The sequence below is a fragment of the Bos grunniens genome, chromosome 7 (assembly GCF_055505025.1).
Source record: "Bos grunniens cultivar Pamir isolate PY7600 chromosome 7, Bosgru_T2T1.0, whole genome shotgun sequence".
NCBI lineage: Eukaryota > Metazoa > Chordata > Mammalia > Artiodactyla > Bovidae > Bos > Bos grunniens.
The window spans coordinates 6,995,715-7,009,409 of NC_141171.1; the positions used below are offsets into that span (position 1 = coordinate 6,995,715).

The 13,695-nt window shown below is 50.9% G+C and overlaps 1 protein-coding gene across 6 annotated transcripts; it reads right to left on the minus strand.

Moving 5' to 3' along the window:
* Nucleotides 1-1,402: 1,402 nt before the first annotated feature.
* Nucleotides 1,403-13,603, minus strand: HSH2D (hematopoietic SH2 domain containing). 6 transcript variants are annotated; one of them, XR_015166538.1, is made up of 7 exons: nt 9,756-9,968; nt 7,450-7,597; nt 5,306-5,395; nt 3,509-3,674; nt 2,846-2,980; nt 2,176-2,320; nt 1,403-2,044 (listed from the first exon to the last, which is right to left on the minus strand). XR_015166538.1 is itself a non-coding variant. In XM_086408663.1 (6 exons), exons 2-6 carry the CDS (start codon nt 7,572-7,574, stop codon nt 1,532-1,534), a joined length of 1,029 nt encoding a protein of 342 aa, XP_086264789.1. In that variant the 5' UTR covers nt 7,575-7,597; nt 11,412-13,603; the 3' UTR covers nt 1,403-1,531. The 6 variants fall into 6 exon arrangements, 5 of the variants coding, with proteins under 5 accessions (XP_086264789.1, XP_086264790.1, XP_086264788.1 ...); XM_086408663.1 differs by lacking the exons at nt 2,176-2,320; nt 9,756-9,968 and adding an exon at nt 11,412-13,603; XM_086408664.1 differs by lacking the exons at nt 2,176-2,320; nt 9,756-9,968 and adding an exon at nt 11,412-12,481 and having other exon boundaries at nt 5,344-5,395.
* Nucleotides 13,604-13,695: the final 92 nt, after the last annotated feature.

The following is a 13,695-nucleotide window of genomic DNA, read 5'->3' on the forward strand; positions in this document are numbered from 1 at the left end:
TGATCCCCTGGAGGAGGGCATAGCAACCCACTAGTATTCTTGCCTGGAGAAACCCCATGGACAGAGGAGACTGGTGGGCTACAACCCATGGGGTCGCAAAGAGTTGGATACAACTGAGCGACTAAGCACAGCACAGCACAGCACTCTACTCCACCTAGAGTCATCTTGGGGGCCCATTCCATGGCTCTGATCCATCCAAGGAGTAATCATTCTTGTGACTGAAACCAGACTCCAGGGACCTTCCCAGACACCTCCACTGTGCATAATTTCTAGGGTGCCCCCTCCAACCCAAATCCCCATTTATTAAGCACCAACTGTGCACCAAAGCCCTAGGTTTTATTCACATTCTGCTGGTTCATCCTGAGAAAACAGAGACTGCTCTTCTCATTTTCTGGATGAGGAAACAGGCCCAGAGAGGCCTAGTGACTCACCAAAGGTCACACAGCCCCACAACCCAAGATTTCCTCCTGAGCCCACTCCCAACCACAGCCCTGGACTGCCTCTCCCTTCTTAAAGCAAGGCCTCCTATGCTTCTCCTACAGCTGCCACTGATGTCAGGAATGCTACTGTGCCACGCTTTCCTCAAGTCTCATCTCCTCCATTTGCACAAAAACCCAGGGGGAAGGCATGAACAGCTGTGCTCAGGCACAGGGGATGCGGAGAAAGAGTTCAAAGGCCTGGCTTCAAGTCCCGGTGCTGACACCCCAGCCGTGTGTGTGACTTTGGCCATACCTCTTCTCTTCTCTGAACCTGTCTTCTTCTTTATTTTCTAAATTTAATTTAATTTTTTTTTGGTTGCACCTCAAGGCTTGTGGGATCTTAGTTCCCCGACCAGGGATCAAACCTGGGCCCTTGGCGGTGAGAGAGCAGAATCCTAACCACTGGACTGCCAGGGAATTCCCCTGCCTCTTCTTTAAAACATGCAGAATGAGCCTACTTGGTACACCTACACAGAAGGTGAAAAAAAGTGAAAGTGTTAGTTCCTGTCAGGCTCTTCTGTCCATGGGATTCTCCAGGCAAGAATACTGGCGTGGGCTGCCATTCCCTTCTCCAAGGGATCTTCCTGACCCAGAGATTGAACCTAGGTCTCCTGCATTGCAGGCAGATTCTTTACCATTTGAGCCACCCGGGAAGTCCCTAGGTCTGCTGAGAGGCGTGAAAGAAATAATGAATGTGGAGGGTCTAGTGTGAGGCCTGGCGCACAGTAGGTGTCCTAGCCCCATTGCTATAACTCATTGTTATTATGTTTTGATTGTGCCACATGGCAGGTAGGATCTTAGTGCCCCAACCAGGGATCAAACCTGTGCCCCCTGCAGTGGAAGTGTGGAGTCTTAACCACTGGACCATCAGGGAAGTCCTCATTATTATTATTAAAATGACCAGGTTGCCCCACTGGCAATCATAGGACCAGACCCAAGCAATGTTTTTATTACATTTCTCAGGTCCCTGAGGGCTAGTGGGTTACGGCAGAAAGCAAGAGGCCCAGGCATGAACAGCTCCCAGCAGTGAGGGTCCCAGAGCCAGGGCGAACCTAGCAGTACCCAGGGGCGAAGGGTGGCGGGGGGCGGTACTCCTCAGGGAGAGAGTCCTGGGGTTCTTTCAAGTCCGCTGGTCCTGGTTTGGACGCCTGTAAGGACAGGACCCTCACCACCGTCTGGTGCCAGTCCTTGACCTTCGAGGCTGCCTCGTTCCAGCTGACCGACCTTGAGGTTTTCCTGGAGGGGCCCTGTCTGTTTCTTGGAGCTTGGGGCTGTGCGGGGCTTGTGAGGGACGTGGCCACAAAGGGGTCCTTGTTGACGTTATTTTCCCAGACTGTGTCACCTGTCCCAGTTTCCGAGCCGTCGGTCACTGACGATGAGCTCAAAGTCTCCAGGTGGGATTTCAGCTGCTGCTGGACCTTCCTGCCCGTCTTGGGGAGCATCCTGAGATTCCTCCAGAGTTTCTGACGAGCCTCCTCGAGAGGACCCTCCATGGATGCACCTTTCAGCCCTGCTGACAGCTTCCTTTCCTTTGACCGATGGAGCGGGTTTGGCTTTGCAGAGGCCTGAAACGGAGAACAGATGAGACCTGGGGCCACCCCACCCACCAGAGCGCTGAATCTCCCCCAGAAACTGGGACCCAGGTCCCACCCAGACACCCCGGGATAGACAAAGATCCCAAGAGAACCCCCCAAACCTGATCCCACGGCCCATCCTTCCTGTCTCAGTAAAGGGCTTCACTGTCTCCCCCAGCGTGCAGCAGACTTTTCCCATAAAGGTTCAGAGAGCCAGTGTTTTCAGCTTTGCGAGTCCAATAGTCTGTGCTTCATTACTCAGCTCTGCTATTGTGGGAAGCAGCCAGAGATTATAGTCAGTGAGCCAGCATGTCCGTGTTCCCAAAATATGGACACAGAAATGTGGGTTTCACCTGATTTTCACAGGTCATGAAATACTATTTTTCTTTTGATTTCTTTCAAACACTCAAAAACACAAAAGGTGCACTTAGCTCATGGGCCACAAAGAGGGCGGCCACTCCAGTATTCTTGCCTGGAGAATCCCATGGACTGAGGAGCCTGGAGGGCTACAGTCCATAGGGTCACAAAGAGTCAGACATGACTGAAGTGACTGAGCATGCATGCAGGCATGGGGATTCAAACCATGACGATGACCTTCTTCCCTGCTTACCCTCCACCTCCAAGTCATCGGCAAGCTCCACCTTAGACACAACCTAGGGACTTGAACAACAGCAGGATCTAATCTTCATTCTAGAGACTCTTCTCTGGCAGCTGTGGGTCACCTCTGCCCCTGCATCCTGCCACCCCACCTCCCACTTTCCAGATCGGAGATGCCACCTTTCTGTCACATACCTCCTTGAGTGGGGCTATGGGATAAGACGAGGGAGTCTGATGTTCACTGAAGCCAAGAGCAGAGCTGGAGGCTTCCTCAACCAGTGCGTTGGAGTAAAGGAAGAGATCTTCATAATCCACATTTACTGGATCCCTCTGCAAGGCAGAGGGGACCTATAGCTCAGTCCCAAGGCAGGGGACAGGGATGGGGCTGGGGTCCTGTCCCACCCACAAAACTTCCCACAGCAATGACTGAGGGCTAGGCTCTGTCCTCTGGGCCTTATAAGGATTATGCTACACTCACAGCCAGTTTCTGAGGGCCTAGGCCACACTCATCAGTCCTTATAAGGAGACACACCCCTCCCACAACAGCTTCTGGGGGCCTAGGCCACGCCCATCAATCCTTATAAGGAGATATGTCCCTCCCACAGCAGCTTCTCAGGGCTAGGCCCCACCCACTGAGGCTTATAAGGAAATATGCTATTCTGGTAGGTCAGACAAGGTTATACCTGGTACGTGAATCCCTGTAAAAAAACCAGCCTGGGGACCCAGGGAACAAGGACCAGGAGGGGCGGGGCCCCAGGGGAACAGGGACTGCAAGAATGATGGAATCTCAAGAGGCAGAGGGGGCATGCAGGAGCAAGAGTTTGGGGGGCTTGGCCCTTGGGGGGTCCCAATCCTCACCTGTGGGCAGGACTGCATCAGCAGGTCCCCATGTGGTCGCAGCGGTTGCTGCTGATAGAAGGTGACCAAAGCATCTAGAGAGTCATGGACCCTCTCTTCCCCAGGGATCGTGAAGCTCCCATCATCCAACAGTTTCACCATGAAGTGGTGGCAGCAGTTCTGAGCTCTGTGGAGATACGGTTGGAGCTAGGCTATCCCATTCTCCATCATATGGTTCCCAACCCAACCCCTCCTCCCCACTCCACCCCCAGCTCTTGAGCTGGAAGCATCATGTCTACAGCCCGCTGCCTAGATTCCCTTGTACACTCCTCCACTCATTAGCCATGTGACACTTGGCAGGTGACTGTACTGTGCCTCAGTTTCCCCCTTTATAATGGGAGGCTATTCAGGCCTTCTTGTGAAGATGGAAAAATCTACTGCAGGTAAAAGCTTAGCTCCATGCCTGGCAAGGGTAATTGATCAATAGAAATGACAATGAAAATTGGTACAGATACTCAAAAATGTTTCATTATTAATGAATGAATGCATTTACTGATTGGCCACTGTGTGCTTACTGAGCTTCCCAGGTGGCGCTAGTGGTAAAGAACCCACCTGCCAATGCAGGAGACATTAGAGACATAGGTTCAATCCCTGGGTCAGGAAGATCTCCTAGAGGAGGGCATGGAAACCCACTCCAGTATTCTTGTCTAAAAAATTCCATGGACAGAGGAGCCTGGTAGGCTATGGTCCATAGGGCTGCAAAGAGTCAGACACAATTAGAGTGACTTAGCATGAATGCAAGCATGTGCTTGTTATGTCTCATTTAGTCCTCACATCAAGACTCTGAATTAACTTTAGCATTTTGATGTTAGAGGTGAGGACTTGGAAGGAGGCACAGAAAGAGTGAGTAGCTTGTCCAAGACCACACAGCATGTTAACTGGCAGCCTTGGGCTGCCTAAGTGACTGAAGGCGTGAGCTTTTCCCTCTGTGGGTAACTCTGTAATAGGACCATTTAAAAAATTCCTTTGGAAAAAGAAAAATTCCTTTGGCCTGGAATCCTTTTGAAAAGTAGTCTCTGCTACTAACTCCTCTAACTGAGATGCTGGATCAGGCATTGAAAACTTAGGGAGCTGAGCTGCCCTGGTTTTCCATAACATGTCCCCAAGGAAGTCAGAGGGTTGCCATTTATTTATTTATTTTTAAGTTAACTTATTTAATAATTTTATTTTTGGCTGTGCTGGGTCTTCTATACTGGGCAGGCTTTTCTCTAGTTGTGGAGAGCAGGGGCAACTCTCTACTTTTGGTTCCCGGGCTTCTCATTGCAGTGGCTTCTCTTATTGCACAGTGCAGGCTCTAGAGCGTGGGCTTCAGCAGTTATGGTGCTCAGTAGTAGCGGCTCCTGGGCTCTAGAGCATAGCTGTGGTACACGGGCTTAGCTGCTCCATGGCATATGGGATCTTCCCAGACCAGGGATCGAATCCGTGTCTCTTGCATCTCTTGCATTGGCAGGCGGATTCTTTACCACTGAGTCACCAGGGAAGTCCAGGGAGTTGCCATGTAAATGGCTGGGGAGAGGGAGTTAGAGGAAAGGCAATAGCTACTCTTGGGTCTCACGCAATCCCTGTTATCACACAGTCTCAGTTACCACCAAGCCCACGTCTGCTGGCTTCAGCCATACCTGCAGCTGCCCACTCTTCAGTTAGATTCTACCAGACCCTCATAGTGTTGCTCCCTGAGAAGCTGTGGTGTGAAGCACCCATGCCCCCTCCAAGTAGGCCCCAGAGTCCCCCTGCTGCCTCCCCTAGCCCAGGCCTTACTTGTAAGACAGTGTGTAGCCCACGTGACTGTGACTGACCCTGATGAGGAAGGATCCCAGGGGCTGTGACTCCAGTAAATTTTCAGCATCCCTGGAAGGCAAATACAGGAAAGAGATGGATAAACACACTGGCCAGACATCTGGTATACCAATCACCCAGTAGTGGCACCCCCTGAGCCACAGTGGTCTGTGCTTTTCTTTTTTAAAAAAATTTTTATTTATTTATTTTAACTGGAGGATAATTGTGGTGGTTTAGTTGCTCAGTTGTGTCCGACTCTTTGCGACTCCATGGACTGTAGCCCACCAGGCTCCTCTGTCCATTGGAGGATAATTACTTCACAGTATTGTGATGTTTTTGCCGTACATCAACATGAATCGGCCATAGATATACATGTGTCCCCCATCCTGAATACTGCTCCTCCCTCCTCCCCCCCACCCTTTCCCTCTGGGTTGTCACACGGCACCAGCTTAGGATGTCCTGCTTCATGCATCACACTTGCATATGGTTTTCCATTTCCTAAGTGAACAAACAGCTTAACATCACTTCTTTTCTCGGTTGTTTCAGACCTTGGGATATTCAGAGACAAGGATGTTCTCCCAGAGGTGGTAGGAAGTCTCTGATGACCTTGACCATCTCTCACAGCCCCTGCTTGCCTTCCCAACAACTGGAAGGCAAATCAAAGACAGCTTTGGGTAGATCAAGGTGTCACAGGTAATAAAGCAGGAGCTACTCTCAAATGCTTTTGATTTAAAAATTTTTTAAAAATATTTTATTTATTTGGCTGTGCTGGTCTCAGTTGCAGCACACGGGGTCTTCCATCTTTGCTGTGACCTGCGAACCCTTTAGTTGAGGCTTGTGGAATCTAATTCCCTGACCAGAGGTTGAACCTGGGCCTCCTGCATCGGGAGCGCGGAGTCTCAGCCATGGGACCACCACACGCATTTGATTTTAAACGCATTTGTTTTTCATTAGCTGTGTGACCCCTGGCGAGGGTCAGTCCCTTTCTGACCTTCAGCTTCCTTAAGGGGAAAGTAAACCCTAACTCCCAGGGCCCATGGGAGGACAGATGAAATGCACATGGTATGCATATGGGAACTGCCGGCTGGTGGGAACACACAAGGTGCTCACTATTATTATTACTATTATCTTGGGTTCACACCTAGTGAGAGGTAGCCTTCTAGGAGACAGAAGGGGGATTTTGGACATGAGCTATCTACTACAGTGCAAAAGGAAATGGAAACCCACTCTAGTATTCTTGCCTGGAGAATTCCACAGACAGAGGAGCCTGGTGGGCTACAGTCCACGGGGTCACAATGAGTCGGACACAACTGGGCAACTAACATCTACTACAGAGGCCACTGGCCACGTGTGGCTGCCGAGCACTTGAAATATGGCTGGTAGGAATCGAGATATACTAAAAGCATATAATACGTGCCAGATTTTAAGGACTTAGGGCTAATTACATGTTGAATATACTGGTTTAAATAAAAAAATATGATTAACGTTAATTCCACTTCTTTCTGTTCACCTCTTTTAATAAAGCTACTAAAATGACATAAAATTACAGTGCATGGCTTATATTATACTTCTGCTGTGCACCCCAGAACTTAGAAACCATGCCCAATTCCTCCTTTCTGTGGCTTTCACAAGGTTTCCTCAACTTCCTGCATTTAGAATGTGGCAATAAAGGTTCTTTTCGCTGTTTATTTAGAGCTAGCCCCTGGGGGTGACTAGGTGGATTTGTTCGTGTCCTAGGAGCTCAGTCTGATGTAGAAAGTGCATTCTGGCTAAACCCTGATGGACAGAGAGCAGCTGTTTGGGGGGCACTGTGTAAAGAAAGATTCTGAACCTGCATTTCACCATCACTGACTCAGTGAGGTTGCAGCCCAGCCTGAGCGAGGTGAGGGGAAGGGGCCTGTCAGGTCCTGGGCAGGACTGCTCTGGTGGCCATGTGTATAGAGAGAGCTGAGGTCCAGTAACTTGCCCAAGGTCGCATAGTAAGTCCATGGAGGAGACAGAATTTAACCCTCTTAACTCACTTAGCACAGCTGAGCCCAGGATCCTAAAGTCAAAACCTGCCTAGGGTGGGGGTAGACCAGGAAAGAAGGTGAAGGGCAGGGTGGAAGGTGTGGCGGTGTCCTTACTCTCTTGAGATGGCACCGTGGAACCACTCAGGGACCCCTTCACAGGTCAGCTGGTCCACCTGCGTCTGCACGAACCAGTCCAGTCGTGGAGGCAGTGGTGGGGGCAGCCTTCTGGCCTCAGTCATGGCTTCCAGGGGTGAGGGCTGACCTGGCAATGGGAAGGAGGAAAGAGAGTCAAGTGTGGTCCACTTCCCACCTTCGCTTCATTCATGCAGTTCATGCTGCCTCCTCCTTTGAGAAGTCCTCCAGGTTGGACAGAGCCAACAGGATTGAAATCAACTTGTTTCTTGAGCACCTACTATGTGTTGGCACTTAAAGCACATTCATTCATTGACTCATTCCCCCAAAACCCCCTCCCAAGGATTCTTCCTTTTCGTTTTATTCTTATTATGTGTACCATTACTACAAATATTAGAAAGCCCCTTTTATACATACATGTACTTAAGTTTAGAGCTTCCCTGGTGGCTCAGTTGGTAAAGAATCCACCTGCAATGCAGGGAGACCTGGGTTCAATCCCTGGATAGGGTAGATCCCCTGGAGAAGGAAATGGCAACCCACTCCAGTATTCTTGCCGAGAAAAATCCCATGGACAGAGGAGCCTGGTGGGCTACAGAGCATGGGGTTGCAAAGAGTTAGACACGCCTGAGCGACTAAACCACCACCATTTAAGTTTAAGAACTGAGCTTGTGTCACTCAGTCGTGTCTGACTCTTTGCGACTCCATGGATGGTAGCTCCTCTGTCTATGGAATTGGATGGAATTCAGCAATTGGATGGAATTCAGTATTCCAGGCAAGAATACTGCAGCGACCCGACCCAGGGATCAAACCCAGGTCTCCTGCATTGCAGGCAGTTTCTTGACCATCTGAGCCACCAGAGAAGTCCGAATTTATGTAAAGGTTAAATTTAGTAACTATCACTTTCCCAGGAGGGATGTGGAGATGGCAAAATAATGAGTGAATGAATGAAATAGCAGGTACACAGTGGGTGTCGTAAAATGTTGCCATGGTTTCATTAAACACTACAGAGATGTGGCCCCAAACAGCTGCCGCCGCCACTGTTGTCACCGAGGGTGGCGGCTACAGATGGCATATCTATAACTTGACAAATGCATGATTAATTCACACACATTCTCAACAGTTTTAAGCTCAGGTACCAATGGACTTCATGAGGCAATGACACAGAGCTGGAAAACACAGAAAGAAAACAGCAGCAATTCGCAAAATTGTATTAATTGAGTGAAGAATCAGCCAAAGGGTTGTGCCCTGCTTGGTTGTCCACACATGACCCTTCACTCTTACCCTTAATTCTGTGCCCACACCAGAGCTCAACCCTCCCCCGTTCCCCATTGGTCTGATTTTTCAATATCTCAGAAGGTCTTTGTTACCAAGCTGTTTCTACAGGGAGGGTGTGTTTATCAACCCAGCCAATATTGACTTTCTCTTGCCAGAAGACAGATGCTAAGCACACCCTCTGGGGAAGAACCCAAAGAAACTGTAGTGAGTGAAATTAAAGAAATCTATTAAGAAATGTTTAATAAAGCAGGGTGATAAATCAACTGAGCCCAATCAGAGCCAGACAAACTGGGTTCAGACCGCAGCTCTCCCACTTGGCTGCTGTGTGATCTTGAGCATCTCACTTAACCTCCCTGTGCCTGAATTGTCATCTGCCATTTGGGGCTAATGATGGTAATTGCCTGAGAAGGTACAGTTAGCACAGAGGTCAGCATGTACTCATATAATGAATATTCATGAATCCAGTAGTGACGCAGAATGAGGAAATATTCACAGGCTTGTTCTTTTTGCTACCTGGGAGAACTCTTACTTATCCTTCAAGACCCAGCAAGAATATCCCTCCTCCAGGCAGCTTTCTTGCCTCTTCTCCAGGACAAAGCCCTGGCATCCATCTCTGTCTTCCATCTTTCCTATCATTCCCGCCTCTGCCTTAGCCTTGCCTCGTGGAACATCTGTGTCTGGTTCTGTCTCTCCCATATTAGGGGCTCTTGGGGATCAGGTCCAGGGCTAGGTTCTTTTGGATTTTTCTGGGTCCCCAGCATCACCTGGCACTGAGAGGGTGGCACAGGGGAGGGTGCAGGGTGATGAGTGAAGTCATACTAAGTTTTAAGCTCCTGACCACAGCCTCGGAGCCTCCCCCACCTCCTCATCACCCACATCCTCATCACCTACATCCTTGCTCTGCTCCACATTGACCAAGCTCGCTCTCTCCTCTCCATGTGTCTGCCCCAGCTGTGCCCCTGTCAGGGATGCTCTTTTCCAAATTCCAGCTCTATTTTCCAATGGTCACCTACCAGTGCCCCCAGAAGGTTCTTCCTGCCTCTCTGGACCCCGCCAGCCCTGGCTCTCCTTCTGGTCCAGCCTGGTTCCCATGTGTTATCTCCTCAAGGGTGGAGATGAGGCTGAAGCTCTTGGGGCCCCAGTCTCACCCAGCATGGGGTGGGCACAGAAATAGGCACGTACCTGGGAGACCCCTGTGGGGCCCAAGGCCCTCACTCTGGCTCTGCCTCCGCAACTACAGGAGCCTTGGGTTTCGGTTTAGGGTCTGCACGTCAGCAGGGCGGGGCACTCTGCCCCAAGTGGTTCCTGTTTCCTTAAGTAGGTGAGCCCTGGGCGGGGACTAGGACGCCAACTGGCCCCCACCCCCACCCTCGGCCCCATCTGCAGGCCAGCCGAGCTGCTGTGTGCAGGCGGATGGACACCCTTCCTCCATCCAGACCTTGACAAGTCTTTTTCCTTTTTTTACGTTTTTTTTTGGTTGGGTCTTCGTTGCTGCAGGTGGGTTTTCTCTAGTTGCGGTGAGCTGGGGCTGCTCTTCATTTCTGTTTTTCTTGTTGCAGAGCATGGGCTCCAGGGCGCGCAGGCTTCCACAGCTTCAGTGTGTAGGCTCAGTAGTTGTAGCTCTCGGGCCTAGCGGGTTCTCAGCATATGGGATCTTCCCAGACCAGGGATCGAACCCGTGTCCCTTGCACTGGCAGGCAGATTCCTATCCACCAGCTGCCAGGGAAGCCCAGACCTTGACAGGTCTTTACTGAACACCTATTGTGTGCTAGATCCTCAGGAGACACAGAGGTGACCCCAAGACAGGCATATAGGCCCTGCCCTCCCAGCATTGATAACCTGGCAAGCAACGAAGAGGAGTGAGAAGTGATTCATGTCGTCGTTTTAAAGTGGACAGCCTATTAGGAAGGGGGAACTGGTGTTGCAAGAACCCCCAGAGGAGGCCAAACTGATCTGGAGGAAGGGCTAGGGAGGGGCAGGTTGGAGTCAACTTGACTTGGGGGTTGTTGCATGGGAAGAATGCTCTGGGTGAGGGTGGGGTGAGAACAGCAGAAGCAAAGGGCCTGAGGCAGCAGGGCTGAGCCTGAAGGGGCAAAGGCCGCACTGCATAAGCAGGGCTACATTACGACTTCCTCCGTAAGCAAACAAACAAAGCACCCATTTAACATTCTACTTTATGACCGCATTGACATCAAGACCAATGCAGGCCAGGCTGGATACATTTTATATGTTCATTATTATTGTACCCATTTTTTTTTCTGATTAAAACAAAAACAGAACTAAGACATTTTGACGGGCATCCTACACACACTGTGGGCCCCGAGGGTGGGAACCCGGCCTAACGGATCAGCTAGCCCCACATGTATGCTGGCTACCTCACCCCTCCCCGGCAAAACCACTTCCTCTGACCTTCTCAGACAGAAACGGCCCAGATCGCTGCGGCTAAGCTGGGGCCTCCCTGCGGACCTATCGCCCTGGTACAGCTGGTCTAGATAGCTGCCTCCCCCAACCCCCACCGCCAATTGAAGGCTCCAGTTGGATTGCCCCCAGCCCCCTGCTGACCCCTCGCACCAGGGGTTGTGACGGGAGTTGGGGGTACTGGTCCTGAGCTCATGAGTCCACTGTGCTCAAATAGGAGACGCGTGGAGCTCGGTTTCTCACTCACTCACCCACTGTGTGGCTTTGCGTGAGTCAGACTCCCTTTCAGTTTCTGCATCTGTGAAGTGGGCACAGGGACAGCCCTCCTGAGCCACGTGATGATAAGGTGAGACAACCTTGCAGCATGCAGCATGGCGTTCAATTAAGAGGAACACGGGGACTCTTCACTGTGATTTAAGCTGATGCCTTTGTTCCTGGCTGGGGGAGAGGCAAGCTTGGCCTCCCCACTTCACCTCTCGGATCCTCTATGCCTTCCCCGGCCCGATGGATGGGCTCCCAGCCTTGAGGAGGAGAGCAATGCTGTTGTGGAGGGACAGAATCGACCAACAGACCTTTATCACAGAAAGTCTGACCATCAGGGACCTCATTTACATGAAGCTCAGTCTCTAGAAACATGAGGTTTTTCAGTCTCCAGGCCACCTTCCTGAGGCCCCACCATAAAGGGCGCCACTCTGATGATGCTGACTGCGTGGGGGATGTGTTCTTTCACAGGCCAAGTCCTCCCCTGAGGCTGTCACAACAGAATCACCCCCACCTCTTGGTGACCAGTCTTTGAACCTGTGAATAGACACGTGGTCCTCGGAGGAACATTCCAGAAGGGGACCAGCAGGGACACAGTAGGGCTGGGGGGCTCTAAAACCCCTGTCCACCCCCTTAAGTCAGCCCCTTACTCTAGGATCTGCAATCCTCGCTGGAGCCCTCAGCTGGTGTGACATTCAGTGGACCCCGTGTGGCGTGGCTCTCTGGTAGCAGTGGCCACAAGGGAGTCTCAGCCCTGGGACACTCTGGGCTGTGGACGTCAGGGCTGGGGAAGCCCTGTCAACTAGGCTCTGTCAACTCTGGGCTTCACGTGGCTTCATGGTCTCACGTTTGTGCTCCAATGCCTCCATTCTATCAATTCATTCATTCGTTCATTCCACAGACACTGGCGAGCCCGACCTGTGGGCACCATGCTGCTGCTGCTAAGTCACTTCAGTCGTGTCTGACTCTGTGTGACCCCATAGACGGCAGCCCACCAGGCTCCCGAGTCCCTGGGATTCTCCAGGCAAGAACACTGGAGTGGGTTGCCATTTCCTTCTCCACGCTAGATGCTGGTAAAGAAGACCAAAGAGATTCTGTTCTTGTCCTGCCGGAGCTCATTATGGTCCATGAGGAGACTGATGCCATGCAAATCCACATGCAGGAGAGGCTGGCAGGAGAGAGAACAGCAGGGGAAATGTCCTGGGAGAGGAACAAACTCAGCAGGCTTGCAGAGCAGACAGGCAAGTATCCAAAAGGTGGAGACAACCCAAACATCCATCAGCAGGTGAACGCAGAAAAGACGCGGTCCATTCACACAGTGGGATATTACCCAGCTGTAAAACGGCATGAAGCGCATGACTGATCCCCAAAACTTTATGCTGAGCGAAAGAAGCCAGATGCAGGTCACACAGTGTATGATTCTATTTATATGAAACGTTCAGGACAGGCAAATCCATAGAGACAGAAAGCAGATCAGTGGTTGCTGGGGGCTGAGAAATGGGGAGTGACTGCTAATGGGTAGCAGGTGATAAAAATGTTCCCAAACTGGTGATGGTTGCACAACGCTGCACTCTGCGCTGGGTGAATGCTATGTGTGTGAATCACATCTCACTAGAGCTGTTATTGGGAAAGACACTGATGCTGGGAAAGACCGAAGGCAGAGGGGAACAGATGAGGTGGCTGGATGGCATCACCAACTCAGTGGACGTGAGTCTGAGCAAACTCCAGGAGATGGTGAAGGACAGGGAAGCCTGGCGTACTACAGTCCATGGGGTCACAGAGTTGGACACAACTGGGTGACTCAACAACAGAAGCTGTTATTAGAAAGAGCCGAGGTATCGTGTGTCTCTGTACGGCGGGGGAGATGGTAGTGGAGAAGCTGATTCTCTACCTGCCGCCTCATCAAGATCTTTAGAAACAAGGAAAAATAATGACTCTCTGAGCAGGAGGCTGATACAAGGTGGGACTGAGCTTAAGGATCCCACCTGACCTGGGTGGGAGCAACCGATGGAAACTTGGGGCATAATGGAGCAAATACTTTACAGCTCAAAGCTGGTAACTTGGATGACCTGTCCCTGTTAGACAAGATGTAAAACAAGAGGTGAGCTTTGCTCTTGGGAGACAAGTTAACAGTGCTAATGGTAATGAATCAGATAATGACAGAGGCCTTAGCAGCAAGTCAGGGATGTGCCCTCAGGACTTTTCAGAGCCATCCCGTAAGGTGGAGACCATGACACTGTCCACTTTACAGATGAGGGAACTGAGGCTCAGCCC